Source organism: Malaclemys terrapin, chromosome 1 (genome assembly GCF_027887155.1).
Source record: "Malaclemys terrapin pileata isolate rMalTer1 chromosome 1, rMalTer1.hap1, whole genome shotgun sequence".
Lineage (NCBI taxonomy): Eukaryota > Metazoa > Chordata > Testudines > Emydidae > Malaclemys > Malaclemys terrapin.
In genome coordinates, this window is record NC_071505.1 from 329,230,181 (window position 1) to 329,257,084 (window position 26,904).

Here is a 26,904-nt window from a genome sequence, read left to right on the forward strand (position 1 = left end):
ACCAGATTGTAATTGTACCAATTGAGGTCAGAGTGATGACATTTCCCCCATAACTAGAATGCCCTACCCCCCCAGGCTAAGAATATTTAAGCATTTGTCTAGACTAGAGTTTATGGCCCTGTTTTAACATGAGTTAGCTGATTGCCAGTCCGCTCAAATTCACCAACACAACTGTCAATCTCAGCGTAGACACTTCGCAAACATTTGGACACAGAGGTATATGATTTACCCTAGTGTGGAGTTAGGGTCTAGTTCGGAGGCTTATTCAAAATGTTCAAATCTTGGGAGTCTGCAAAATGTACCTGGAACTCTCATGAGAACCAGTGTCCTTGCTGCATTTTAGTATCTTATACTGCACTCTATCATGAAATGAAGAGATGGGTGAAATTTTATTTTTAAACTTCAAATACAGATTAATCAAACATTCCAGGAATTTCAGGAAGTCTTGGTTTGGGTTCCTTTCTAGGAATGGTCTACTGCAAGGCTGTTTGTGGGGAAAGAGGTATATTTTTTAACCATTTTGTCCATTCCTAAAAATAATAGCCAGATCTGACTGTGGTTTTTTTTTCATTGCGCCCATTGAAATGTCACCTTTTCCATCCCTCCAGGCTGCACTTTTATGAGGACATTACTTCTGCCTTGAGAAGGAAAAACGTTGATCAGAGATGCTGTCTTTCTCTATGATTAATCAGGGCCAAGCACACTGTTGGCATTCAATCAATAATAACAATAAAATACCTGTATGGTATTGGAGGAGCCATTTAAAATGCAAGTGGAGAGAGATTTATATCAGTTCTCTAATCTCCTACCCCAGCAAATTATCCTTGCTTTGTGGTGCATGAACAATGGGCTAAATTCTGCAGGCCCATTTAAACCTTATTCAGGCAATGGAATTCAGAGATTGATGATGAGAAGGATTTTGAGACAGGGAAACACTCTGACATGATCAGAGATTGGTTCTACTCTTTTTAGAAAGCATAAGAAAAAACTAATAAATATTACAGAAAAGTAGATCAAGATCTTCTATTTACCCTTTCTCACAATACACCAGGGATCGGCAACCTTTGGCACGCAGCCCATCAGGGAAATCTGATAGCAGGCTGGGACGGTCTGTTTACCTGCAGCGTCCACAGGTTCGGCCGATCAGAGCTCCCACCGGCTGCGGTTCATTATTCCAGGCCAATGGGGGCTGCGGGAAGTGGCAGCCAGCACATCCCTCAGCCCACGCTGCTTCCCCCAGCCCCCATTGGCCTGGAACGGCAAACCACAGCCAGTGGGAGCTGCACTTAGCCGAACTTGCAGACGCTGCAGGTAAACAGACCGTTCCAGCCTGCTATCAGATTTCCCTGATGGGCCGCGTGCCAAAGGTTGCCAATCCCTGTAATACATGATAAAGAGAGAGTCAATGAAATGTAGAGGTGGCAAATTCAAAACTGATAAAAGGAGAAAGTGTTTTACATAATCCTCAATTAACCCGTTTAACTCATTGCATCAAGATATTAATGAGGCCAAGAGCTTAGCAAAATTCACAAATGTATTAGATATTTGTAGAGAGAACAAGAATATCCTAAGTCGTCATATTAATCTTTTTTTAATTTTGGAAGGGATAGAAACCTTCATGCTTCAGAGGATAATTCAACCTCTAATTACTGGGGGCCAGGAGGAAACTTTTCCTGCAGGCAGTTACCCCATAACTGCCTACTGCAAAGTTTCTTCCACCTTCCTCTTTATAATTAGTACTTCTATTCTGTTCTATTCTACAGAGGCCCCATGGGTCACACAAACCAGACTTAGGCAAATCTGCACTTACAGAAAAAGTTCCGTAAGCTAGAAATAGGAGGGGTTTTTTGTTTTGTTTTGCGTAATTGTCAGGTATATGTTTCCGACTTACGCAAAGTTCGAGTTACGCAAGGCGTTCCGAAATGGAACGCTTGCGTAAGTCGGGGAGCAGCTTTATATAGGTTTTTATACCGTGCTCATAACCATAGTATCTGAGCGCGTTCCAGTAGTGCATTAAACAATGTGACGACATGTCTGGCACGTGTTATTCTCTCCTCTCCCCAAAAGGTGAAACATGTACAATGGAGTGTCTTGTGGTAGGGTATTATTATTATTGTTATTTATAAATATGCCTGGTGCTATGTGTTTATATTAGACAAAGCAAGGCCAAAAAATGTGCCACTGGTCTGATCCATGATGGCAATTCCTAGATTCCTCTTGGCTTCCCAGTGGCTCAATTATTGCTAGTCTTCAATGGGAGTTTTATCTGAGAGAGGACTGCAGAATTAGGCCATTGTTTTCTTACACCTGAATATCCTACTTAGTGTTTTCTATCTAATAGCATGATGTAGCACACACATCAACAGCTCACACTATATTATCATATTTTCTTTCAGCCTGCAAGCAAACTCTTCTCTCCATAATACTCTGCTGATCACCCATAGAAAGTGAAGATCACCTTTAAATTCCCTCTCTAAGGTCAATGGGAATTTTGTAACTGGAGTGAGTGCAGAAGTGATCTGCACGATGGATTACTTTTGAAATTTCCTACTATTGGTAGGATCGTATGGTGCATATCATTGTATATAAAACACTCCTACCTCTGGATGCAACTCACCCTTGTGCAGAAAACCAGCGGAAAACCTATATGCCCTTATGCCCACAAAATATAGCTTAAATGGTACATGGCCCTTGTACTGGCCCTCTGCACAGGAGCAAATCCCTCCTACCCTTTCTGCTGAATAGTCATTATGATGTTCTATAGTTCAGGTGCTTGCATAAAAAAGAAGAAATCATCTTGTACACAAGTAAAGTTGAACTTGGCTTGGCCTCACTCCATGTGACTGTATTTAAAGTGAAAAATAATTTTTGCATAGAACTTGTTAATGCTAACTGAAAAAATATATTGGAAGGGGTTTTTGTTTGTTTTTTGCTTTCAGATTTAATAATTTTTTTTAAAATCCTTTGCATTTAACGACTAGGAAGAAAAACAAAACCTTTTATAGTATTTCCAAATAAAGACAACATTGGGGCAAAATCAGGACCCACATTCACTGCCCTCCATTGGCACAGAAACCCTATATCCTACAGAACCCCCATGGTTCCACTGCATGCAAGCATGCAGACTCTACTAAGGCCATGCAGAAAGACTCACAGCTTTTATGTGCTCGTTGATGCTTTCTCTCCATTGTAACATGAGGAGGACTTTAGGGAGTAGGTTAGGGAGAGATCTGTCCAGGGGGTTCATAATGACATGAATACACTGTCAAAAATTAGTGCTGCATAAGCAACCATGGAGCAGATCCCTTCTTTCAGGTCCTTGGAGCAACCCTTGATCATATCAAGACTCCTTTCACAAGTGTCATTGGGTCTCAAAAAGACTATAATCATTGGGATCTCCCCAGCAGTCTTTCCAAGATCCAGCATCCTGATTATCACATTTATCCTGGGACCTGGGGGACAGAAAATTATCCTGTTTTCCTTATCTGAGCTACAGGTGTCCCAGCCTAGGTTTCTCACTATGACATCACCAATCAGGATTACTTCTCTCCTCTTTTCTTCTGGTGTCTACTTTTCACCATTCAGCTCATAGTCAGTAATTCGACCTCTAACCTCCCTGGGTTGCTCTTGGTCTTTTCCTCCTTCTGTCTTGTGGGGAGCAGAGTATCTGTTCTGGATACCAAGGTCAAATGTGTCTATATTTCTCTCCTGCGTTTCCTGCCCCCTTTCCTACATGATGTCACATTCCTCCTCCCCTTATTTGCTCCTCTCTCTTCTGTGTGATTCAAACTTTTCTTTCTTTCTTTCTTTATTTATTTATTTATTTATTTATTTATTTATTTTCTCTTTGAGCTAAGGTTCCTGTGCAGATGGATGTACCTGTGTGATCCAATTTTACTTCCTTTTATATCTTTCAGTGATTTCAACTGCTGTTCAAGCCCCTCCACTTTTTCCTCCACTGTAGGAATCAACTTGCAATTCAGATGTATGTATCCTGCATGGTCTTCATTCATAATTGGGAGCACGGCACATACAGCACAATGGGTTGCCTTGGAGTCTTTGGTAGCGGTTCTTTATAGCATTGTTGTGTCTTCCTTCAGGATGGTGCCTCACTTGTTAGAACCTTTAAATAACACACAATTTTGCTACACTGAGCACATCCCACATGGCAGTCTCCAGCTCACTGCTACACTAACTTTTTGGCTGATCTATATTAATTCCTTCCTTTGCCACTCACTGTGGCACAGTTTCCCTACTAGCATTTACTGGAACTGCCACTCGAAGTACTGCTCCCTTTTTGCTTGCACTCAGATTGTTGCTGTCTTACTGCGTTGCTGGCTTTGGATTAGTCTTTTGCTACTTGGCTTTCCTGCAGGTTAATAAATTGGCAACAAATTAGCTATATGGTTATGTTAGTGATCATGTCATGTTAACTAACTCGTGTCAAACCAAACAGATTTGCTTTAAAGAATTTTGCTAAACATGAGTGATGCAGATCACAGCATCTGACAATGGAATATCGCAAGCAACTATTTAAAGAGAGGGGACCCAATTTTCAGTATGAGTATCTCTATAGGTTTTCTGAATCCCGAATTCAGGCATTTAAATGGGTTCTTGAACCCATAGAATTTGAGCAACTAGGGTGAAATTCACCACTGTGCAGAGAGCCAGCGTAAGACCTTTGCATTAAGTCCCACTGTAATTCTGTTTTGAGGACGTAAGTGGTGTAAGTCCCCTGCTTAGGGATGAATTAGATCCTTGGGTACTAATTGCTCATCCAAGTGCGGGCTATGGACATTCACTCATAGTGTTAAATTGTGCTCAAGGTATATCCAAACAGGGGTCAATGTTCAGGCTTCACAAATGGAGAGAACAAGTTAGATGTTGCAGAGATGCAGAGCTCAGTGGTTTAGGGAGGGATATTAAGGTAGGAATGAGAATTCAGGCCTTGTTCTTTGTGACCCATGAGCAACTAATTAACTTCTCTTTGCTCCTTAATTTCAAATTCTCTTTCCCTTAATCTTCCATTTGGCCTGTGCATCTGATTTACTTGGTACAAGTAAAACACTAGAAAGAAAAGGCTGGTTTGGTTTTAACTCTGCAGAATTACTCCGCTCCTGCTAGAGCAAAGAAAGTGCTTGAGCTCACCTGTGCACTGCTGCTTGTGTTGACCACAGGCCTGGATGGCTTATGAAGCTTCTCCAACACCTCTAAGGCGGGCTGGTGCAATATTCACCATTGCAATAGTAACCTTCCCAAGTGTGGTACTCTGCACAGCAGCTGTAGCACAGGGTGGCAGCCGAGCACACGAATCACTTCTTTCTGTTTGCTCCTGTTGTTGTCATGATTTGTTAGGTACAAAGGCAGGAGGCTGGCCCAGCACAAGTCGGAAATAGAGTGTTTCACCCCAAAAGGGAGTATGGGAAATGGTGGGAGAGCTACAATGAGCAGGTAAGCAAACAGTGGAGTGGCCTGGGGGCAGTGTGATATGTCTGTGAGCAAGAGGAGCACCTCTGGGACAGTTCTGGCCCAGATCCTCTATCTGTAATGACTGTGCATCCCATAGAGTATGTCCAAAAGAAAAAAGCTTGGCCACCACTGGTTTACATGTTATGTTTGATCTGCAAAAATGCACCATGCTCATTTAGGTGATCGGAACCTCTTGTCATTCATGATGTCATAATATGGGGCTCTTGTCAAGACAAACTTTAGACCTGATCATATACCCTTGGCCAGCCCATTAGATGGTAACAATAAGCAATGGTAATACAGTATCTAGTTGTCAAGTAAGTAAATTCTGAGTTCTATCTAAATGTGGGTCATACTTTATATAAAGGGTTACATTAATAAATAGCTTCTAAAGGGTTAATGAAGAGAGCTAGTGGGGAAAAAATCGATGGAACTGTCAGAATTGAAATGTTTCATGGGAATATATTGATGTCAACAAAATTTTTGACGGAAAAGCTTCACAATTATTCAAAATCAAAATGGAGCATGACAATTGTTTAGTTTCATTTCAGTGTTCTTGTTTTGTTTAATTCTGACTATTTCGCTTCATTTAGATTTTTGCATTTCATTACATTTCATTTTGACTTTTATATTAAATATTACTATTATATTTCTATAATATGTTTAATATTATATGTATATTCACTGTGGGTAATATTTTATATGATATTATAATGTTTTGACATTAGTGAAATGAAACATTTCAATTATTTTTTCCTCTATATTTCCCAATCAAAATATTTCAAGATTTTTAATTTTCATCCCAGGTTGGGACAAAAACAAATACTGAAATGTTGGAATTTCCCATGAGATGAAAATTCCATTTTCCAACCAGCTCTGTTAACATATGACTAATATGATAAATGTGTTACAGGCGAGTAGCATGTGTCATACATGGTTATAAGCACATCGGTAGAAGGTAGCATAGATGATTATAAGCCATGATAATAAGCAACTGTTAGATTCTATTGCAGTTTATAACAATTTGATTTACCACTTCTTAAAAGATGTATTTAACCCTTTATAAACAACTTAGAAATGTAACCTTAACATAATACATGACCAAAGGGGTGAACAAAATGTACCTTTGGCTTTACTGATTTTTGTACCAGAGAGCCATCCTGTAATTGCAGGAAGGCATTCCAAGATGCACACAGCATGATGTTCCCATTGTGCTTAACAACGCTCACTCAAGCACACAAGGCATGTGATTATAACAATGCACTCTCTGGGGATCCTGGCTGCTTAAATAATGTCAGTACCATTCATTCACATGTGGTTGTTCGAAATTTATCGACACCTGCTGTTTGTTTGTCAACCTGTCTGTGTTCTGCACTTCTGTTCTTTGGGGATATTTTTAACTTGCATTGCCTGCAATTAGATTTGTTTTTTCCTTAAAAGCAAATTAGAGTCACTGAATAAGAGAGAATTGAAGAGGAAACAAGTGCATGTAAATGTGAAACAATTGTATTTCGTTTTACATAGTTTAGTTCCCCTTTTTACAAATACTTTACACATACATATATATATAAACTACATGTATAAAACTATATATATATATAAACTCTCCCTATATTTTATATCTTCACAGTGAAGAATCTATGTGCATTCCAGAGTATAACCCATCTGAGCCAAGTAGAGATGAGAAAGAGGTTCCTGTGAAAGATGATGCCCTAATAGTCAGAAAGACTGGAAACTTTATCAGTGTAATACTTCTATAGCAAGACTGTCATTCATAAGACCTACTCAAACAGTTAAGAATATTTGTTGTTTAACAGATATTAGATTTGTATTTTATGGCTGTGTTTTGTTGTCTCCAGCCATACTAGCCCAAGCTGTGGGTCTATCAGCTCTCAGAAGCTAACTAGAGCTGGAACTGAGTAGGATGGGAGACGTCCAAAGAAAACATAGGTACTGCAGAAAGCAGTGTAGGTGGTGTTCTGCCTTTTCAGTAAGTATCAAACCCGTATTTAGAGGCACGGTGATGCTTAAAGTCTTGAGGAAACATAGAAACACGGCTTTAATTATTTTTGGATGATTAAAATATCCCATCTCACTTCTAAAAACTCTTGTGCAGTATTGCTCTCATATTCCAAACTAGATGTGGGTACATTTCTGAGGTGGATGAATTATCCTTATATTTGCATCCTATAGTAGGGTTTGGGCTTCTTCAAGATGGAAAGTGCTATATAAATGTTAGCAGTTATTATTTTTGTGTTACTGTATGCAAGTTACTCTCTATGTAAGGGGAGTTAATCTGTTCTGAATCACATACAAGCATCTTTCACCTACATCACATAAACATCAATTACGAAATGGAATGTTTTATGAGGCTGTCGAAAAGTAGGAGTCTTGGTAGCATTGCTATGATTTAGAATTTAAATTACTGGCTTAATTAAATGCAACAAATAAGAAGCTGATTAATAATTCACAAGTGATTTTTCCAATGATGACATAAATCCCATGTGAATAAATGTCTCTGCAATAATATATCAGTCAAGCCATACGCCCTAAATTACCTCCATGCTAGATACTCTGTGCAGACTGGAAATAATCAGACTGGAAAAATTAAAGACGAGTCTAGAGACTGAAAACAAAATCCAGGTAGTGCTAAATCTTTCTCCCTGTTCTGCATGGTGGGTGGGTGTGATTCTCATTTTAGAGAGACGTAATGGACTTTCTCCACTTTTACTCAAATAGATATTGTAAATGGTGTAATGTAAAGCCCACTAAAATCAAAGGACAGACTGCCACCAATTTCCATGGGCTTTGCATCAGGTCTCAGCTAAGCAGGGATGAAGAACTATAAAGAATACCTAGCTGCTGTAGGAAGTGGAGTTGATGGTTCGATAGGTGGAACTCTTCTCTCTCTGAATCATACTGACTTGAGGTGATGGAGCATTGCGATGCTGTAAGTGCCATATTTCAGACAGAAAATAAAACACAGGTCCTGACCGCTTGTGTTAATGAGCAGTCTCAGGGTCATCTCTGTAAGTGAAGAAAAATGTTAACTCTGGGGTCCTGACCAATTTCCAGCTTGGGTAATTATATTAGGCCTACTAGAAATCCCCTGGTAGTTTCAGTTAGATACTTCACTTCCTGTCCTAATCAGCTATGCATTGTTAAAACAGATGCTGTGATTTGCCTTGGTGGTTTGTATATCTATTTATAATTTGCTTTGGGTTCCTTTGGGATGAAAATTGCTCTGTCAATGTTGGCTGGGATTTTCAAATCTGTTCAGTTATTTGGATACCCATTTTCCTTTAAAATTAGCAGGATCTGGGTGTCCAAATCCCCCAGGTTGATATAAAAATCTCAGCCATCAGTTTTTATAGGGTGGATCCTAGACGTGTGCAGAAGATTGTACAAGCTTGCCAGCATAACAAAGAGTCTAACACTTCCCGGGGGTACCCAGCATTGTGAGGCACCTTACTACCACCTGCCCTAAGCGTGAGGGAGCCTTGTCTGTGGCTGCTGTGGGTTGGTTCCCCAACTCCACCAGCCTTTGGCAACACAAGCACTGCCTTCCAGGCCTCCGCAGGCCCTGCATTCTCTGTACAGGTCAGTGATAGGTCCTCTCCAACCATCCCTCCGGAACAGCCAGGCCCTGTTCCTCTGAATACTCTCAGAATTCACTGATCTGCTACTCTCTAAGAATAGTACACACCTGCTTACCAGTTACACCTCAGTATCACTACTCTGCTCAACTCCATCTATCTAAGAGCTGTTACAGTAAATACAAGAAGAGGTTTATTTAACAAGAACAGAAACTTGAGAAGAAGCAAGTAGAAATAATGAAAACAAATAGTTTACGTGTAAAATAAAATCATAACGTACTTTCTGGAGCCTAAATGGAACTAACCAGATATTTTCCTGGGCTAATGAAGTTTAGCTCACCCAAATTTTTACAGTGGTTTTCAACCAGGCAGGCTGTGACCCTTCTTTCATAAGAGACAGAGCACGCTGGCAGTTCGTCTCCTCAGTGAAAGATAATTGGATGTCGCTTTGCAGTCTTAGATATAGTTCCAATAATCCATTGTCCTGTAAACAGGGCTTCCACTTGCTGATTTATTTATTTCTGTAACTTCCCCCTCTGGAAAAATCTCACAATCCCTGCCTTAGCATTTTGCTCAGACTGTAAATTGGCACCTATTGTGAACCATACAATACTCAATGTACATGTAGCCAGACAGATAGATAAACATCTCTTGCGTGTTTCCAGCCCCAAATCATTGGCCTTGAGAATATATTTTTCCCATATAGATACATAACTCCTTACATGTCATCTGTAAATACATGTTGCAATGATTATGAGGTCCAGTGTGACCCAGGCTTTCAATAGAGACTTTACATGGCACTCTTTGGTGAATTAGTATGTGGATACCAGACTCAGGGTATCTCTGCTATGGTGTCTCTTCCACAAGGTCCCTAGGTCACAGGGAGTGTGTTGAGGAGTAATATGAATGAAGTTCCTTGTTCAGTGTTAGAAGAAAGCAACTCTTTTTTATTTTTTGCCATTGTCACGTGACAGATCTGCAGTGAAAGTGCAATGGGTGCACAGCTCCCTTGGGAACACAGGCTAGGACAAAATGGATGCTTGCTTTGCATGATTCAGTGTTTATTTCCAGTCTGATTTCTTTGATTACCTCTTATGTTTACAAAGCACACAGTGTAGGAGTCATTTAAGCTGTATGGCTTGATGGATACATCACTAGTGAACTACTTATGACAATGGAATTAGAGTGTCACTGGGCAGCCGTTCTGCAGAAAAGGACCTAGGGGTTACAGTGGACGAGAAGCTGGATATGAGTCAACAGTGTGCCCTTGTTGCCAAAAAGGCTAACGGCATTTGGGGCTGTATAAGTAGGAGCATTGCCAGCAGATCAAGTGATGTGATCATTCCCCTCTATTTGGCATTGGTGATGCCTCATCTGGAGTACTGTGTCCAGTTTTGGGCCCCACACTACAAGAAAGATGTGGAAAAATTGGAAAGAGTCCAGCGGAGGGCAGCAAAAATGATTAGGGGGCTGGAGGACATGACTTATGAGGAGAGGCTGAGAGAACTGGGATTATTTAGTCTGAAGAAGAATGAGGGGGGTGGGGGGTTGATAGCTGCTTTCAACTACTTGAAAGGGGGTTTGTAGCAAGGTGGACACCTGTTCCTGTCTGGAAGGGCCTGAGATAGCCCAGGGAGCAAGCAGCTACTGGGCTGATTGGGGGAAGTGGCTGCAGCTGGGGCCACGCCTCAATCAGGCCTCAGCTGGCTCTATATAAGAGGCTGGGAGCCAGGAGCTCAGCAGAGTCTCTCTCTCTCCGTACAGGGAGAGAAGGGCCTGGCTGCAGGGAGTTAGACAAAGAGTACCTGAGTGGAGCAGGCCTGGGGAAAGGCTGAGGAGCTGGGGAGCTCCAGCCTGGAAAGCCCCAGGCTGCGGCCTAGTATTAGGCCAAGGGGTACTGGGGGTTGCAGAGGGCAGCCCAGGGCTAGGCCAAGGCAGCAGGTCCAAACACCCCTTGCCAGTGATGAGTGGCCTATACTGCAGTCTGCCCCAGGGAGCGGGGGCTAGTTGGTGACTGGCAGTGGCCTAGTGCTGAGGCAAGGTGGGAATAGGGGGTGGGGGTTCCCCTGGGAGGGGAGACCCAGCATGTGTGGGTATTGCCAGGGGGCAGCACCCAGAGCAAGGGGCACCGGGGTCCTGGGAGGGACATGGGGGGCCAGTGCAGACGACAAGGTGGATCACTGGCCTGCAGAGGGCACGCCAGAGGCTGGTGAGCTAATTCCCTGGACGACCAGTAGGAGGTGCCACAGGGGTGAGTCCGGGACCTCTACAGGGTTCCAAAGAGGATGGATCTAGACTGTTCTCAGTGGTAGCAGATGACAGAGCAAGGAATAATGGTCTCAAGTTGCAGTCGGGGAGGTTTAGGTTGGATATTAGGAAAGACTTTTTCACTAGAAGGGTGGTGAAGCACTGGAATGGGTTACCTAGAGAGGTGGTGGAATCTCCTTCCTTAGAGGTTTTTAAGGTCAGTCTTGACAAAGCCCTGGCTGGGATGATTTAGTTGGGGATTGGTCCTGCTTTGAGCAGGGGGTTGGACTAGATGACCTCCTGAGGTCCCGTCCAATCCTGATATTCTATGATTCTGTGATTTTATGGGGGAAATAATGATATGACTACTTATTCACTTTATTTGCTGTGTTTAATAAAGCTGGTCATTAAAATCCTAACCAGCCTAGATGGGATGTGCCTCTACACTTGCCACCACTGCTCTCCTGCTGATTGTTCAGATACAGCTGGAGCTGTCAATCAGGGTGAGCCCAGGGTGTCTTGTAGTATCTTGCCAGAAATGTCTGCCTTTGCTGAGGTGGATAGATTGCTCCATTCAGACCTCTCCACTACTTCAGCAGTGAAACACTTTGTTCTTCCATCCTATGATCCTTCTGTTGCTCTCCGCTTCCTCTCCTGCTACTCCCCCAATTACTGCTCTCTCCTCCTCCACAGCTGGGGAAGCTCAGTGGGTGGGCAGCTCCAGATTGCAGCTGTGGCAGGGGACCACTCAGGTTCCAGGTACAGGGGCTCTCTTTTCCCCTCAGCTTCAGGCCCAGCCTGCGTCTTCAGCTCGCAGGTCCCACAGGCTGTTGGAGTTTGATGAGGACTCTACAGAACAGCCTCCTCAAAGCAGTGCTCAGCGGGCAGCAGCAACGGCAGCTGAAGAGAACAGGATGCCTGGCACTCATTTCCAACAGCAGCTCAGTTGATGCAAAGTAAGATCCCCAGCAGTAAAACCAGGCTAATCCACCTGCCAACAACCACACACGATTAAGGAGGGCAGATGAGTAATGCCAGTAGAGGACATCAGAGGTGCTTCTTCTCCGTCCTGTGCCCCATGACCTCTCCCTCCTCAGAGGTACTGTTTTGAATATGGCTGTAACACACGCAAGCAGGCCTCATCCCTACAATTCCGGGAACCCTGCTCAAAAGTGTGGTTTGAGCCTGGCTTAAAAAAGTAAAAGGAGCCTTAAAAGAGGCATATCCTATGAGCAGTGAAAGGGCTTATCTGCTCATTCCCACTGTACAACTTATGTGGGTCTTCCTTCCAAAGCGATCCCAAGCATTCAAACGATTCATTAAATCTGAGGAAAACAAAAACCAAAGAAATTCCTCATCTCTTCTTTCCCTGGACATCCACACTTTCTTGGAAAGATCTTTCCCTCAGAGAAGAGGGACTCCTTGAGTCTGATTCAGAGAAATATGGAGCAGGATCCAGGGCACGTTTCTGCCCAATCCTGGATAACAGAGTAATTCAGAACAAGGGCAAAACAGATAGATAGCAACCCACCAAAGCCATCCACACAGAAATTCCAAAGGAATCTAGAAGCATCAGCTTTACAGTGCAAATGGCCAGGATTCCTTTGGTTGTCCATCAAGTTGAAGGAAATGGTCATTGCCGGCAGTGCCATTTTCTAAGAGACCAAGTGGACAGAAAGGTTGAGACGACGCTTTCAAGAAACTGTACATTCTCTATAGGCTCACTGGAGCTGTCCATATAAGCCACTTTTAGTTCACCAAGTGTCTGTAGCATAGTGCAAGAAATTGGATGGTTTGCAGTCTTCAAAGGGTAAAGGAACTTAGGCCATTTCAAAATTTCTATCAACCTGAAATTGCTGATTGCCCAAGTGACCAATGCCAGGACACACACACAAAGCTCCAGTCAGGGAAAGCCAATTACTAGATAAAGTAGCTAATACCATTCACCACTTTTTCAGGGAGAATAATTATTTAGAGAGGCCTTCAAAAAGGTAGCGGCAGAGAACTCTGAGAAGGGACTCTTGTTATCCGTTTGCATTTGAAGAATCCTTCTTGGCTGAAGGTTGGAGGGGCCTCTGATTAAACAGATGGAGTAAGACAATGCCCTAACTACATTGTTGCATAAAATAATATGATTATTTCTGTTCAAGTCTGTATGTGGGCACACTAGACTAGGAATAGAAATGACTAAAGTCAATTTAGGTGCCAACCTTAGCTAATTGAGTTTTCTCCAGAAATAAGACTGTCCATACCTACACTTGCACCAAAATAGCTAAACCAGTTTTAACTGAGACCTTTTCATTTCTGTGAAAGTTTATGTGCAGACCAGGACTTTGTCAAGACTTGGATAAGAAATCCAGAAATTCACCACTGATATCGGCAAAATAATTTTGGATTTTCAACAGTGTGACTGAGGACTGAATCTGGTCTGTACAGTTTTAGGCAGCATTTAAAAATATAGTTTCATTTTATTCTGCTTTCAAGAAATGTAGTTTTAAATGTGTAGCTCTCTGTTTTAGGTTGTCTCATAAACATGGAATTCCATGGGTTTTATGTATATTTACATACTGTGGCCAACAGATGTTAGTAAGAAAATAAATGACTTATTTTCAGCTTGTACTGGCGTACAATAAATTACCCACTATTAATAAGAGAGGAAGACAGTATATCCGCACAGTACTACTAAGAACATTTCACCAAATTACTTATATCAAGCTCAAGTAATCCATGGGAATGACAATCTTGCTATAAAGTTAACAGAGAGTTTCCAGTTTATGTGACTGTCAGTATGTTTCCTTCTCGTTTATCCCCTCCACAAAGCACAGTCACTGCCCTCGCGTTTCCTTTGCTGATTCTATAATGGCAGTTGACTAAAGAGCATTACACATTCTTTTAGATATCGAGAAACACAAGGAGCAAAACAATGCAGAATTTCAGTTACATCAACAACAACAAAGGGCAAAATAACATTTGCTAAATTAGTAAAGCAGAAAATATAGAGGGGAAAACATTAATTTGTATTGACTTCATTTCTATTTTTTTTCTTAAAGAAACTGGTTTACTAGTCATAAATAAAAAAATAGTGAAAGCCCAGTTAGAAGCTTAGAAAATAACGAGTGGAAGAGAAATAGGAATGTACACAAGCTATTCTTCTACCAGAAGATGTGGACACTTGGAGAGGGAAGATGTGAATGTTAGAGACTTCAAAGACCCCATTTAAAGCCTTAAATTTTTTGTACATGTTAGGTCATGGTAAGCCAAACTGGCTGAGAATAAAATTTATTAGGTGACAGGTTTTGAGGAGATCTTTCAGTATATAAAACTGAAGTTAGCCACCCTGTAAAAAAGAAATAAAAATCACAAAAATATGCCACCACTAAATACCTTTCTTTGCAAAAAAAAAAAAAAAGTGCCCAATGTGCATCGTGGGCTGTATATTGTGGCACTATCTCAAAGTTTGCATCCCTGGATTGTAATCAATGACCCATCCAGTGAAGCACAGCGGAACCAAAAGATTTGCACAACAGAGTAGCATATTAATATATCTTCTGTACTCCACAAGACATTTTGGCATTCATCTGGGAGCTGAAAAGAGTAAATATACTGTCCCCATGAGAGAAACTGAGAGGAAGCAAAGTTTCTTAGTAAGAAGAATCCCTGATCTAGAATATCACTGTCCAAAAGGTTCCCATCACTCAACAGAACATGGCAGAGTCTGGCCCAATAAATGTAAACAACTGTTTGTGATATTCCATTAGCAGGCATCATGGTCTATGTCGTCCATGTTTATCTAGTTATTTCTCTATAAAGTGTGTACTTTGTGGTGTAATTTAGTTAACTTGGCACTATGTAGTTGGAGTAGGAATTGAAAAGGTGATACTTTAATCAATCCTGCCCCTCCACTCCCCAATCACAAGGTGCATCACACAGCCCTCAAAAGATAAAAACAAATTACTTTTGCAGAGAGATTAGCAAGCTCAGTTCTTCTTATGACATTATTAATTTTGCATTAGGTCATAGAATAGGAATTAGGAGCAGCGGGATATAACAGAGAAGCTGGATGTCTGAAATTAATGTTCTAATTATTGCCAAATGTACTGTTGTTGACTTTTCCTGTCTGGGCTTTTTTTAATGGATAAATTGCGATTCTCTTGATGCATGCTAAATTCAGCTGGTTATAACAAGGGACTTGAGATAGTTAAGGGCCAAACCATTCAGTCATTCCTCAGGAAAATTCCATAAGTAGCCAATGGTCCTTTTTTTTTAGCCACAGATGCAGCTAGATTGAGCCTTTACCTCTAACCCTGTGTAAGGGACAGTGCACAACTGCATTAACCAGGCCTGGCCCACAGAAGGAATTGGAACACAAGAGAGTCACAGCTGCTCCATGAAAGAGTTAATTTGCCATCTGTGGCTCTCCCAGGTGAAAATTACTTCTCCCAGTTTCTCTCCTCTCTCCTCCTCCCCCCCCCCCCCCCCCGCCCCCATGCTGGCTTAGCTCTTCACTCCCACCCGTCTAATTCAAGACTCTGTCAGCTTCTCTCCTAACTTGTCACAGAGGTACAGGGGCTCAAGAAGTCTACTTTTACCTGGTCCAAGCACAGTAACCCAAGAGGCCATGCAGGTAGTTGGGAGGATATTACTCATCTTACTTCCCCTTTATGTCTCTTCACAACCGCATAAGGCTGGTCCGGCATCTGGCTGCGAGTGAACAGGAATCATGTCAGGCCCTTTGGCTTAAAAAGTGGCAGTCGCTAGTTATGAATCAGAATGACAGAATGGTGAAGAGTAGAATGGATCAAAGCTAAGGATAAGAATGGGCTGTTTCTTCTTGCCCTGTTTAAGGAGTCGCACATTACTGTGTCACCCCAGGCACAGTAGAGGGAGGGAACCATACTGCAGGTAAACACAAGTCCTTCGCTGTTCCCTCCTTCCATCAAGGGGGTAGTGATTTGCTGCTGATCCATACTAGTCACACATTACTAGCCTCCTTCCCCCGCCCCATGAAAGCACAGCTAGTCTGGTTAGCATGCTGTGGGTGGTGGGGGAGAGAACCAAAGCTCCACTCACTCCCCACCCACTTGCTAGGAATGGGGGAACTGTAGGTGCACAACATCCACTTACTTGTGAAGACCTGACGTCCAGTGAGCTGGGTAGGAGTGCAAAGAGGGCTTGCAGGAGTGGAAATGGGGTATAATTCCCCCTTATGCAGTTATGCACCCACACAGGTTATCGGACAGCCTAACCTTAATTTGCTTCCAAATAGCTAGTACCCTAGAGGTTTAGGTTGTGTTCATCTGGTAGAGTTTGTTTGTAAAGAAAAGGTGTCATAGTATGTCACGTTACATGATCCACTGTATCTCCATATATTGTAACCATAGATATGATACCAGAAGGAGTTCTTTTGTTCACACTCACTAGAAAGTTTTTAGATCCCTGGAAGAGAGAGTGAATCAATAGCAACTCCCTGCAATCTGCAAGCACCCTATAAAGCTCTGTACGAAATTCCCATTGTTCTAGTACTGCAAACTATTTCATAACAAACTAAAATGTTGAAGTGTAGTCACTTCCAGCTTTAATACACATTGTTTAAGATAACTTATCCTAGCACAACCAGGATCTCAAATTTGCTTGTCTTTCCAAAACTGTAATTGTTTTTTGTAAACCAAAGTAACTCGTTAAAAATTCAGTTATTTTGTATATAAATCATGCCTGTATGTAATTTTGTATGTATGGACCTATGTTTTTATGTGGACGTCCTTTCTTAGTCATTGTCTGTTTTTTCTGGAGAAATATTTCCATTGCTAATGGTCTTTTTTACTCCTGAGAGTCACAGGTGAATGTATGGGCGTTATATGGGCTTGCCCAGGCACACGCTCATGGCCAATCTGACAGAAGGAGGGGAAGCGGTGAAAGAAGCAGTTGCATACTGTGTGAGAGAGAGATCTGGAACCCGCTCACTCTTATAGGGGGGTGTCTTGGTGCTGGGGAGGCTCTGAGCAAACAGTAAGGGGAGATGGGCCCATCTCTGTGATGAGGGCCTGAAGGGAGATGAATTTTGGAGAAGGGGAAAGCAGGGTGTTGCCACTGTTTCTCACTGTCTGAAAACTCATCCTGCCGTTGGGCCAGAAAAATGGCTCTTGTACAGTGTGTGGGTCACTTACTTCCCTCAAGGACAATCTCCTGCTCTGAGCTGACCTGCAATTAAAAATCCTGGGTGCAGTAACTGAATGACATATCTGACCCAAGACTGAAAATGAAAACTGCCCACCAGTCTCAGTCTCCAGCTAATGTCACTGCTTTGATGCCTCCAGCTGTGCACGGGAAGAGTGGATGCATCATGACCCATTTGTGAGTTTTGTTCTGAGGCCGAGATGAGCTGTAAGGGGAAATCGCCACACTATTATTACACAAATGTCTATAATACAAGTATCACAGCCAGGCTGGCACAACTTCATTTCTCCTGTTCTTCAGTGATGTTTTTAAGGCAAGAGACCAGTTGTTATTTTCAGCCTTTGCTCAGACAAGCTGGACAGGTGATGCCACTGGGATTTTTAAATACAAGTCAGCAGTTTCTCCAGAAAACAGTATATAATTAAATTTCACTTGACCGGGCCAGATTGTGGCTGCCCTGAGTTGCCAGGCAGTATGATCTTCTTTTTTTCCTAGCTTGGGATTACCTGAGATTAATCCATTGAAGAGTCACTTTTTGTACCCCAAATACAAAAGTAGTAATGAGAATCTATTTGTTGTGGGAAGTTAATTCACCAGGTTATTGTAATCATTGCAAGACGAACATCCTTGTAGCAGATTGCCAATTGTAGTCTCTGCTTAACTGGTGCATGCATAAGTGCTTATTCTTTTCTGTAGCATAATATTTTTTTTTTACCATCAGCTTTACAACGCGTCTGACCAGGGCCGGCTCTGGCTTTTTTGCTGCCCCAGGCAAAAAAGCCTCCTGCTGCCCCCAGGCCCCAACGGGGAACGCGGCAGGGGAGGACGCCGAGCCTGGCCGCGGCCCCGCTCTGGCCGGCCGGAGCGCCGGGGGGAGGGTGGCGAGCCCACCGCGGCTCCGCTCACCCCGGCGACCAGAGCGCCGGGAAGAAGGCGGCAAGCCCGCCGCGGCCCTGCTCTCCCGGACCGACCGGAGTGCCGCCCCCCTCCAGGTGCCGCCCCAAGCACTTGCTTGGTCGGCTGGTGCCTGGAGCCGGCCCTACATCTGACATATCAGTGCCAGATTGTCAGCTGTCCGTGTCCGTGATTTAATGAGCTAGTTAAAGTGAGTCCTTGTGATTAAAAGCTACATGTAAGCCATCATCTTCTCTCACTTTCATTCGCAGCTCGAATGGGAAATCGGTCACATGGGCCCAGAATGAGAAGAGCAGCAGCAGGGGAGCGCACCTCTGGCAAAGGCTCTCAGTCCACATCAACAAAAAGGAGAACCCTAATCAAACCGCGGTGATCAAGCCCTTTTCGAAGAGCACGGACAGTAGCCGACACAGCAGCAGCGCCGCATTTCCAGAGACCAGTGCCAAAATGCTTTATGACGTCTCAGAAGCGGAGGAGCAATACCCAGCTCAGTTCCAGCCACAGACCCCATCGCCGATCAGCACGGTGAGCCACAGGACTGCCTCCATTAGCCGAACAGATGACGATGTCCCCACAGCCCAGACAGAACATGCCCAACGGAGCAGTTCCTCCCAAGGCTCTCTGATGGAGCAAATCAGCAGTGTGGTCACACGCTTCACAGCCAACATCAGTGAGCTGAACTCTATGATGCTTTCAACAGCCACGCCGGGGGCAATGGTGGCCACTCCTCTCTGCTCTTCCTACCTGATCCCAAGAGAGATCCAGCTTCCTACAACAATGACCACTTTTGCAGAGATCCAGCCGCTCCCTGCCATTGAAGTCAATGGTGCATCGCAGTCTGCTAGGAAACCTTCGTGTGGCAGCATCAAAGAAGGTACTTCGGAGGCACCAGCGGTGAAGCAAGATCTTGAGGAGTTGGTGGCTTTAACTCCTCCCTCACCTTTTAGAGACTCCATTGATTCTGGGAGCGCATCTCCCAGCTCTCCAGTGTCAGAATCAGCTCTTTGTATCCCATCCTCCCCGAAATATGACAAGCTTATCATAAGAGATTACTCTCAAAGTTCTTCTTCATTGTGAATGTAGTTCAAGACACTATTGGATCTCGACAGCTACAAGCAGGTAGAGCGGGGACAGCCAAGCCTTCAAGATCTCCAATCTTTACACAGATACAGTGATAGGCATTGGGTCATCATGTGAAGAATGGAGGGGGCAATAGAGAATCATTCAATAAATGGAAACATCGGATTAATTATGCTATTTTAAAGAAACAAAACTATGAGCAGATTTTCGTGGCCTTACAAAACATGGGCTTTTAAGAAACACTGCATATATTTTTGAGGGCTTATAAGGAGTCTGTTAAATCAGTTACATACCAAGTGCTTTGCTTTAGTATAACAATGAACTGTGTGTACAATATATGAAAAAAGTAGACTGTAAGCGACTGTACAATGTTTTCTTTATTTACTCTGATTCCTTACCCAGAAGTGAACCTTGATCTATTATCAAGAATAGAAGACCAAACATTGAATGTACATTTTCTAACAGACTCAAAATCTGGCACCAATATGTCAGGCTCTTTTTTTTTCTATGAAGATCTCAAAAAGCAGTAACGTATGTTTAGTAACTACCAAACTTTTGCTGAAGCGTATCATGCTGGTGATACCCTACGTGTAGATAAAAATAAACTGTGGCTTTGCAATGTGTGACTGCATACGGAGGGCTTTACAAGTGACTTCTCAACCTACAGATTTGTTTATGAAATTCTCTTCTATAAGTATTAAAGGTTCAATTTATTAACATTGGATACACCTTCATAGCAACAAAATGTGAGGACGATTTCCTGACTCTTTCACCACGTTGCCAGCCAATGATGGAGTAGCAAAAAATATTTTCTGGAGTACTGTTTTGTAATTCCCTTATCAGGACACGTTGTTGAGGAGAATATTCTGTTTCTAGCAGTATTATTAAGCTATAGCATAGCTGCATTCCCTAGTGAAATTAACACATTTTTATGGTCATTCTCATGGTAATATTGCCAGTTAAAATATTATACTTATTCAGGCTCCCATATCCTTTGCTTTTAAGGAAGAGGTAAACACTCCATGGTTTTTCTCAGTTATTATAAAGGTTAGAATACTGAGAAAGCAGTCTGGATTATGATGAACGAATACTATCGATGGAAGGATTGTCATGATCATAATTCATTTACGAAAAAACACCTGTGTCAAAGTCTGCTTCGAGGTGGTTTAGCTACTCTTCGATAAGCAACAATTTTAACTCTAGTTAGCTGCGGATGCATTGCGGCTCTGAACTGTGACAAAAGAAGATTTTCAAAGCAATACAGAGTATATGTTCAAACAAGGGGGACCTAATGAGATACAAACTAACGGAGTCTTTCTTAGCATCTCATAGAAGAGGTGAGGGAATTATTGACATTTTTTTTCCTGTATCAAAGTAGCTACAAGTATAGTTTAGTACACTTCATGCTGTCATGGCACTTTTTAAATACATGCGGGAAGAGATTTTAAAGTTTGAATAGAAGCAAAATAATTTTTGATAGCTATGATGAAACAATGCACACTATAATTTGCTTTCTCCCTTCCCTCCCCCAATGACACAGCTATCCTCAGGTGCCAAAATTTTGTGTTTTTTTCTTATTTATAAGGATAGTATGAAGGGGCGGGTGATTTACTGTAATTCAAAGTCAAGTTGATGCAGCCTTATACAGAAGATAGCCTTATGGAAGGGAGCCTTGGAATAAGGCTGCTGTGTATTATTTTTTAAACTCCCAAATCTTATTTTTTTGCAGGTCTGCAAATACTTTTCAATCAAAATGTATTGTTTTCAGGCATTTTTTTTTCATTCATGAAAGGTATAACAATCTGATTAAAAAGTGAAAGCACGTTTGTTCATTTCAGCAAAGAGTATTACTATTCTATTTTTAAGTTAGCTCTATCATGACTTTATGCCATGCATCCCAATCCTCCATTCAATTAATTTTTTGTAACAAAATAGCTGAATGATACTAGGCTAACACTGTAAAATAACACCCTCAGCTAAACATTTTGCTCAAGGAGTAGTAATTCATTAGTTAACTAACTGCCCGTAGCTTATGAGACGCAGACCTTTTAACTTTTCTTAGTCCGTCTGGAAAAATGGGCATTTCAAATCAGGAACACAATATATATGTTCTTAGTAGGGACTCTAGACCTCTATGAAACTGTCTGAAGTATTGTACATGGAACATTTGCAAGGTACTGTATATGTTTTCCTTCAACACAGAACTGCTTTGATTCATGGATAGTTTAGGTGGGTGGTTTACCTGCATTTCAAAGGGAATGTTATTTATTAAGTCATTGCCCAATATCATGAACAGAGCCCCTTCCGCCCTTTACCCCCCCCCACCACACACACACACTCCTTAAACAAATGCCTCAGTTGTGTAGCCTGCCTTTCTTATGCTGGCAGGTACTTACACAATTATCCCTCAATGGGATTGCTTGCATGAGTAAGTGATTACCAATGTAAGTAAGGATTGTACAAGTGGTCCCTTAAAATGTGTTGTTAATCAGTCTTCTTTAAGAAAAAAAGGAGTAAGAAGGGAAGGCTATCAAATCATGATTCAATATAAATAATGCATTCACTGTTACATAGCTCCTAGGTCATAATTCTGAAGAATCATTCAGTCTAACTGGCCATAGTTGCTGTTCAGAGTTTGTTAATCTTTTTTATATTGCCAAGAATGCATTCATCCCTCAGTTTAACTGTTGGGTAGCACTTCCATCTATTGGTTGATTAGGACCCTAACATTATACTAGCCATCTTTTAAACACTCTTTGCTTTTGTTACTAAGGGTTCATTTCCCTTGTACTCCTGTTTGCTATAGAGGAAGTTCTGCATGCACAAGGAATGCAAGACTGGCCCTGTTGAAACTGTACTTTTCTTCTCTGTTTGACTTCCAAGGCTTTGATATCTAATCAGCAATGAAGAATAGCTCATTATTAGTACTAGGCATGGGATGGCAGAACACATTTTCTTGGGCAGGCTGGTCCTTGGAAGATTTACCTGAATTTTATAGGAGAGAGGAGAGATTTTTGTGGGAATAATGAGGAGCAACACAAAGGACAGGACAAGGAGCAATGGTCTCAAGTTGCAGTGGGGGAGGTCTAGGTTGGATATTAGGAAACACTATTTCACTAGGAGGGTGGTGAAGCACTGGAATGCGTTACCTAGGGAGGTGGTGGAATCTTCTTCCTTGGAGGTTTTTAAGGTCAGGCTTGACAAAGCCCTGGCTGGGATGATTTAGTTGGGAATTGGTCGTGCTTTGAGCAGGGGGTTGGACTAGATGACCTCCTGAGGTCCCTTCCAACCCCGATATTCTATGATTCTATGACAAGCATTGGAAGAGGCAGAGGCAGCTTTATGGAAGTGTAGGGTCCCAAGCAAGAGTCCAGAGGATTTGGTGGAGGAAGGGAGAGAAATTGGGGGTTCTACTAATTATTTTCACTGCACCACTAGTGTACTAGATTCGTTACAGGGAGATGTGAAGACAAGGTCCCCACCTGGAAGACCTCACAGTCTGAATAAACAATAGGCAAGTAGATGATGGGTTACCTTCCAGTTCTGCTGCTGGAAAGGAAATTGTTTACACTGCAGGGAAAAACACTAACATTCTTGACAGTGAAGACCCCCTGAAAAAAACACACTTGTTCTGAAGGCCAGCCCTGGAAGAGTGCAGGTCTGACCCCTCTCTGGAAGGCTATTGAAATAAAGTGAGCAACTACACCAGCCCCGTTACAACCATTTGTGTGAAGTGCTAGAAAAAATGAGGCAGAACTATATTTGAAAATTGGCTGTTTATTGTATGACTTTGGAGATGTATCCCCTTCTATTTCTCATCTAAAAATATCTAAGATACTTTGTGATTGGCCTCCTATAGATACCTTAGACTAGAGGTTCCTAGATCATGGTCCATAGAGCACTTGCTGATGGCTCCTGAAGACCTAGTTAATCACATGGTGCTGGCTCCTTCTCCTGACTTCCTGCTGTGAAACTGCATTAAAAGACAGCTAAAAATATGTCAAATACTTTCCTTAGCTTACTTGGGCAGATACGCAATTACTGTGGTTGCTACGAGAATGTTTGTGATCACAAATGGGAGGGGAAGTCGTCTATGTGAGTGTGATTAGGAGGAGAGGTGATCCATGAGACAATCTCTGGATTATCATGTGGTTCACACTAAAACCTTTGGGAACCTTTACCTAGAGGGCAAAAGAGACTAGATAGAGAACATAGGTGCAAATGTTGATGCCTGAGAGAAAATTATCTTTATGCTCCAAACCCTACCAGACAGAAAGAGAGAAAATGTGGGAAGATTTTATCACAAGCATCAGTTTCTGAGAGAAGTCAGATTACTATGTTTGTGATGAGTAATTCTGGCTAGATCATTATCTCAACAGACACCAGTGGAAATCCACTGAGGTCAATGGAGTTACTCCAGGTTTATGTCAGTGTAAATGAGATGAGTCTAGCCATAGCCAGTGAAGTCTAGACATTGACTAGTTACTCCAGGAGGAAAGAGGTTTCTTAAGATTTTGCTTGATCCATACACCATAAATGGTTGATTAGATTAATTCTTAAGAGAACTCTTTTAGTTCAGTGGCTAGAACCTTCCCCATGGATTTGCTTTACCACTTACCTAGCAGGTATCCCTATAGACAAATAAAATTGTGGTTGGAAATGTCAAGGGTTGTGAGGATAATTTATCCATAAGAAGGAAACAGGTCATGGCTTTACTGCAGTTTCCTGATTCCCAGCAAGAGAATTAAAATGTTCCCCCAAGAGTCATCTGCTACACTCCCAGTATCTACGACACACGTTGGACACTTTGACTGAACTACCTGAGGTCACTTTTTTTGCTACGGCTTATCAATACACCTAAGCTTTGAAATCTCTGTAGTTACCATTTACAATTTTATACTGTGAAAAGAATAAATAAATAAATAATGCAGATCAGTGAAACATAAAGAGGTAAGTAAGAAATTCATCTCCTTGATGAATTGGCATACGTGGCTGGTTTTCTCTTGTCTGAGCAACGACAGTGCAAACTCTAAGTAATAAACAGCTGAGTCACTCTGATCTGCCAAATGGGAATAAATATACTATGTATATTATATGTACTGATAGGGTTTAATGGCAGCTGCTGGTGGTATTTGTAATTAGAACTCTATATAGAATATAGATGTTTTAGAGAAACGGTGCCAATTCTAAAAGATTTGTGTGGGCTACAAGTGCTTGTAATTATTATTATTATTTTTTTATTTGCTAATAACTTATTATGAAAATCTGGTTTTAAACATTCTGTGAGCGTTTGTCCCTTTCTTATGTTGCTGCTTATACTATTAAAACAGTAGAGAATGTAAAATTATTTTGATGTGAACTGAAAAAGATTTTTCATAAAATTTAACATTTTTATCAGCTTTGGTTTTGCGGTCTACTTGTAGAAATGTAATTTATTTTAGCATTTAAAAATACATTTGCTTGTTTCTTGGTTGTCTACATCATGTTATAGTTGATGTTTATGTAGAGTCAGGTACTTTTTGAACAGTATTAAAAAAAATCCTGTGATATGACTTAAACTTTGATTTTTTTAAATAAGATGTTATTCACATGTTTTTCTGTGGATCAAGTGAGGCAGCATACTAACTGTTTGAGGGTCATACACATGCCCACATTCTGCAAAGGGCTAACCCCTCCCCACCCCCATAAACACACACACACACATGCACACAAGCATGCATAATTCACAAGGATGGGTTGGTTTATCCCATTTATAATTAGCAATGTTGGCCCTGATCCATAGATTCATTCATATATTTTTAAGTCCAGAACAGACCACTGTGACCATCCAATCTGACCTTCTGCATAACACAAGCCATAAAATTTCACCCAGTAATTCCTCCATTGAGCCTGCATTGTATGTCTGAGCTTGAATATATCTTTTAGAAAGACATCCAATCTTGATGTAAAGACTTCCAGTGATAGAGGATCTACCATAGATCTTGGTAAATTGTTCCAATGATCAGTTACCCACATTGTTAAAAAAGTTGTGCCTTGTCTTATCTCTAGCCTGAATCTATCTAGCTTCAGCCAGGGCCAGCTTTAGGCCGATTCCCCCGAATCGGTCCCTGTGCCCTAAAGAAGAGCGCCTAACTTTTTAATTTTTACTCACCCAGCGGCAGTCCGGGTCTTTGGCAGCACTTCGGTGGCGGGTCCTTCACTCGCTCTGGGTCTTCGGCGGCGGGTCCTTCAGTGCCGCAGAAGACCCGGAGCGAGTGAAGGACCCGCCACCGAAGTGCCGCCAAAGACCCGGACTGCCACCGGGTATTTGAATCGGGCCCCGCACTTCCTAAAGCCGGCCCTGGCTTCAGCTTCCAGCCACTTCATCTTATTATGCCTTTGTCTTCCACACTCTATTCCAAAATTCCCCTCTCTGTTACACCAGTGCAAATTAGGAATAATTTCACTGAGCACAGTGGAGATTAGTACCAAAACAATGTAGGCTCCCGTTCTTCTGATCAGGGCCTAAGTGAGATGAGAATCAAGCCTGTTATTTTCTGAACAAGTTCCCATAAAGTCTAATGGGGTTTTCTCTTTGCTACTTAAGATTGAAAGGGTGGGTTTTCAATGGCACAAAGGGCATGTAGGCTCCCAACTTCCATTAATAATCACCCAGCTGTCCTTTGTGCCTTTGTTCATCTCAAAAATTCAGATCTCAAGGTAAACAATTCCACTGCAGGGAGAAATTTCTTCCAGCAAAATACACTGTTACATTTTAAATTGATAGTTGTTTAAAAAAACAGGAGAAATTTAAGCCATGTCAGCCCCATGCAGTTGAGAGTATGCACATTTTATTACACAATGGCTTATTTCGCCGATTTATATTTGTTTGTTATAATGTCTGGTAGACACATTCTGTCGAACACTGGCTTACTGTCCTTTTGATGACACAAGAAAACCAACGTCCTTCGGATGGCAGTCTCCTACTAACAGCTCTTCCGCTCCTGATTTGACACTAGTATTAACCATGTGCCCCACTAGAGAGGCTAGTAAATGACTTCACTAACTTGAATCCCGTAGCTATTCTAATCATAACAATATCAGAGTTCACCCCCCTTACATGGAGCCCATAGAAATATTGTGTGGCAGCACAAGGGAGTAAGAGAGTGTCCAGCATGCACTAATTCCCGCTATCTGGATCATGGTAACAGTGTAAGGGGGAAAGTGGCCCCTGCTTCATAAGTAGACAGATCAGGGCAAAAGTGGGTGGAGTCCCCATTCTCCAAACACCTCAGACCTGATGCTTGGTGCTTCCCCCCCAGAGTAAGGAGGAACCTGGAAAACAGATGGTGAATCTCAGAGTCACCAGGGCCCAGATCTTAAAAGGTATTTAGGCTCCTAGCTCCTGTTGGTTTCAAGGCATTTAAATACCTTGAGGATCTGG

At 42.0% G+C, this 26,904-nt stretch overlaps 1 protein-coding gene across 2 annotated transcripts in view; it reads left to right on the plus strand.

The window, feature by feature from the left end:
* The window catches only part of GRM5 (glutamate metabotropic receptor 5), a 374,244-nt gene extending 349,211 nt beyond the window's left edge, over positions 1-25,033 (plus strand). Inside the window, exons 9-10 of one of the 2 annotated variants that reach the window (XM_054015682.1) lie at positions 5,356-5,451; positions 18,653-25,033. In XM_054015682.1, the coding sequence (XP_053871657.1) occupies positions 5,356-5,451; positions 18,653-19,478 (922 nt within the window). In that variant the 3' untranslated portion in view covers positions 19,479-25,033. The remainder of the gene's footprint in view (positions 1-5,355; positions 5,452-18,652) is intronic. The other variant, XM_054015683.1, reaches the window with a different exon arrangement.
* Positions 25,034-26,904: the final 1,871 nt, after the last annotated feature.